Here is a 4,305-nt window from a genome sequence, read left to right on the forward strand (position 1 = left end):
TGCCAAATTTAATTGGGCAATTTAATTTTTTACATGAAAACGGTTGTGCGGATTTTTGTGTAAATTTCAGTGAAAATTTTCCATGGTACGAAGCAAATTCCTTAAAATTTTCAAAGAAATCCGAACAAACGTTCTCTCGTAAAAAAATTATTTGCCCAGTTAAACTTGGCAATAGCTGATGTGGCTTGGTTCCTTTCTGTTAAACTCAGTCCAAATCTTCCCTGCCGAAAAAACGCGTGGACGTAAACTACTGGAAAAAACAGGTGCGCGGACAGAAAATCGTTGACGAAATGTCCTATAGCCGATGGATGGCCTTTTTCAAAAAATTAAAAAATGCAACCGTCCACGAGAAAAGGGCCTACGTTAACGTTCAGCAGAGCGCATTCTGTTGAGATGGGTCGAAAAATCTAATTTTCAGATTTTAAAAAAAATACTTCCTCTACCCTTGGGGAGCGAGAATGTAAAAAAAAAGCTTCCTAACGTTCTAAAAAATGAGTTGGAAGTGACTTAGAAATTGTTGTATTAATAGCGGCCGTGAAGTTGCATCTCAGTCCAGTAAGTTTCTACGCTGCGCAAATAATAAAATTTTAATCAGCTTTTCCTTGAGACTACGTTTTTTGAAAAACTGATTTCAGAACACCTCAGCTCGGGTTCGGTTGTATATTTTTGGGTGTTTTGTGTCTCAATGTGTTCGCAGAACACTAGCCTCTATGCCGTGGTAAGTATCAATACTTAATTTAATTTCGAAACTTTATTGACTAAGGTCCTTTTATCTGTGGTTGGTCCCGAGTCACAAGATTCACTCTAAATTTTAATTTGCAAACAATTCAAAAATTCCATTTCCATTTCCTCAATGTATATTTTTACGGAGTAAAGAAATATAATAAATTGAAAATTTTGGTCCAAAATCACATTGGTAGCCTTTCGGAGCCTTATCTGAAGGTCAAATTACATGCATTTCCTCAAACTGCATCACCTATGCACGTCACTTTTGTGTACCTCACACTTTAAAAAAGAAAGACCAAAACCTTGGGAGCAGTTAATTTCATTCATTTGATAGTTTTCAGACACCCAAAAAACCAACTGATCTGATGATGAACAGAAACCTTTGCAATGAAATCACTGTATTTAATAACTGGAAAAAAGGACCACACGAACACTCAGAAAAACTCTGTACATCAGTTTATTTACTTCAAAACAAATATAAAATTTCACAAAAGAACAATGAAAGGAAAAAGTGAAAAAAACCATAAAATATTTCACAGTTTACAGCTTGTCATTTCCGAAAAATAGAGGAACTTGCTCATAAAAGCCTCGACTAACTGAGAAGCAAAATTTACCTATTAACTGTTATTAGGTATCTGATCATAGTACAGAGGTATAATCATACCACCAAGTCTTCAATTGAGAAGTCTGGTGGAAAATATTAGACCAGCTTTTATTATTTTGATTTTTTTTAGTCAACTTTTTGCTCCTTTTTCCACTGAAATTTAGGGGACATCCAAAAAGTTGCGTCAACATTTCAACAACTATCAAATATCGAAATGAGGGAACAAGAGAAGCTGACAAGTTGATGTTTGAGAAAGAATCAAGCAAGATGTATGCTATCACTTACAGATTATCTCCGACTTACTGATGATTGAATTATGTGTTTATACAAACAGCCTTTTAGAGTGACCTCGGTTAGCACCTATTACTTCGATGACTTTTGAGTAGAACTTTCCCGACTACAACACATGCTGCCTGATTTTTTTCACATTCTATTTTTCTTAATCTTTATTTATTTCTTTATTTTTCAACTGCCGCAAAAATTTGGGTGTTTGATGTTCGTATTCTAGAAGAATTCCAAGGACAGCTCTGAGGCATTATACCTACTGCACAGTTTTTCGTTAAATAATTGAAAAATACGGGGAATTTAAGCAACATGCAATGATCTGACTGTACGCCTGGATGTGAGTTTTTCATTTCTACAGGAAAGAAGTATTTAGAACCTAAAATCTCTTTCCTGCAGGTGATGAATTATTATTAAAATACCTTGATTAATGAAGCCCTATCCTAGAAATGCTTTATCAATCTAGGTCGTTCAATATTGACTCTAAAATCTACCCTTCTGTGGAGGAATTTGACTTAATATATCAGCCTTCATAGGGAAAAGTTGAGAAAAAAGTTTAAGACAATGAAGATGTCATCTTTTTGAACTTCATAATTAAATTTTGAAGGTACTTCTGCTGTTTAACGATTTAAAAAAAGATTAAGAAAAATAGGATGACGATTTTGGACAGTGAAGCATACTAAGAATAAGATAGGACTTTGGAAAAAGAGATAAATCCAAATTTTCCTGCAGGCTGAGGTAGGAGCTGATTTGAGTAAAACTGCTTCCATAGTATCTTAAATTCATATTAAGTAATAAGTAATACAAACTTAAATTTTAAACTGAAATGAAAGTCTTATGATGTATTAAACTCGAGTATCTCTTTTTTACAAACTGAGTCCACTAACTATTAGTCAGTTCTTTTCTGTAGGATCTGAGTAAATTTTACTGGAGTAAATTTTTGGAATGAATAAGTCAGTTTCTTAGCAGATAAAGTAAAATGAGTAACACAATTAAATTGCGCAAGCAACATCTATTAGAAACTCTGATGGATTTTTGTTTTTGGATTTATCTCTGAAAGTTTTTGGGTCCGTTTTTTAATGACAAGTATTAGTACAACAATGACTGGCATTTGGGTAACATTTGAAGATACATTTCTATCATTTAAAATATCAAGAAATCGCTTGTTTATGAGTGCGGCAGTGACGAATAAAGTCTGTATGGCAGAAAAATCCTCTTGGACAAAATTCACACTTGAATTTCTTCTCCAATTGGCCCCCAAGAACTTTATCTCGATGACGAAGAAAAGAAATTTTATTATTAAACGTACGATCGCAGTGATCACACTCAAAGGTTTTTACTTTGAATGAGAATTTCTCGTCAATTTTCTGTCCATGCTTGATGTACAAATGGCGCCTCAGACTAAAGTTTGAGGCTAATTCTACACCACATATGGTACAAGGACGGGCCTGTCGATGAAATGAGGGTTGATACTTTTCACCGACGAAGACGTTGTGTGCATTCTTTTGATGACTGACGAGTGTTTCTTTCAATTTAAAACACATCAAACACACGACACACTGGAAGTTTCGAGCAGTTACGTGGTTGTTCCTTCTGTGCTCTCTCAACTTTTTTGACGATTGCAACACTGCACCACAGACTTCACATATCTTTTCTTTGGGTTCACCGTTATCCTTGGTATTTTGCAAATGTACATGGCGTCTGTGATATGTCGCTCTTCGCTGAGTTGCAAATACTTTGCCGCAATACTCGCAAACGCATGACAGACTTTTTACAAGAGATTTCTTACTTTTGATTCCATGAGAAGTTTTCTCGTGCTCAGTCATAGGTGTTTGACTTGTATTAATACATTCGCCACACAGTTTACAAACCACAAAATTCGAGTAATCTGGCAACTTTAATGGTTCTATCACCTTAAATTTTACGCCTACATCATTTAATGGATCGTTCCTAGGCAATTCCCTGAAAAAACAAAATAATTCCTGATTACTGAGGAGAAAAAGTATTATGGAAAACCTAAGAAGCTGACAAGCTCCTACTATGACAGAGGCTGTGACGTTCAATGGCTGGATAAAATGTATATCTGCCCAGCAGCAGTTCAAAATTTCCGTTTTCATCTTTCCACAATATAGCTTTCCAACCGCGTTTTCTTAAAATTGTCCGAGAATACGCAATGAGTAACCTTTCATAGAAAAAGGGACTTCAGTAGGCAGAGACAAATGATTTCTGTCAATTTGAATTGAAGCTCTGTAATTTAATTTTCCTACCAAAAACACTAGTGTTTAGAGTTCTAGTGTTTCACAGAAAAAGTTACAAATCATCCATCAATTTAGAAGAAATTATAGCCATAAGTAGAGACCCTGTACACAATACCAACAGACTCTGCGCTTGCTTAATTTCACTCTTACATTATTCATATTTTATATATCTAATATTCATAGAATACAACTCCAAGCAAAGGCATGCACTTTTTGGCATTAAGGTCTCTTTGACACGAACAGGGTGAAGTAAAATCACAGCGAATAGAAGTAAAAACTAATTTATTTTTTTTAAAAAGCAATTCAATTTGAGAAGACATGTTGCATTGATGAAAAGCTGCTATAGGTTCTTCAGCGAAGAGAAATCATCGTCTTGAAAGCTGAGAAACATTATAGTTTGGATGGTAAGTTTTTTACAAAACAAGGAAGGATTGG

At 34.8% G+C, this 4,305-nt stretch overlaps 1 protein-coding gene across 1 annotated transcript; it reads right to left on the bottom strand.

Moving 5' to 3' along the window:
* Positions 1-1,167: 1,167 nt before the first annotated feature.
* LOC140223988 (uncharacterized) lies at positions 1,168-3,574 on the bottom strand (the record flags this gene model as incomplete). Its single annotated transcript, XM_072296703.1, is given in 1 exon segment — positions 1,168-3,574. A coding segment is annotated over 1 exon segment (811 nt), but the record flags the coding sequence as incomplete, so codon positions are not given.
* Between the last annotated feature and the right edge of the window lie 731 nt (positions 3,575-4,305).

Source organism: Bemisia tabaci, chromosome 2 (genome assembly GCF_918797505.1).
Source record: "Bemisia tabaci chromosome 2, PGI_BMITA_v3".
Lineage (NCBI taxonomy): Eukaryota > Metazoa > Arthropoda > Insecta > Hemiptera > Aleyrodidae > Bemisia > Bemisia tabaci.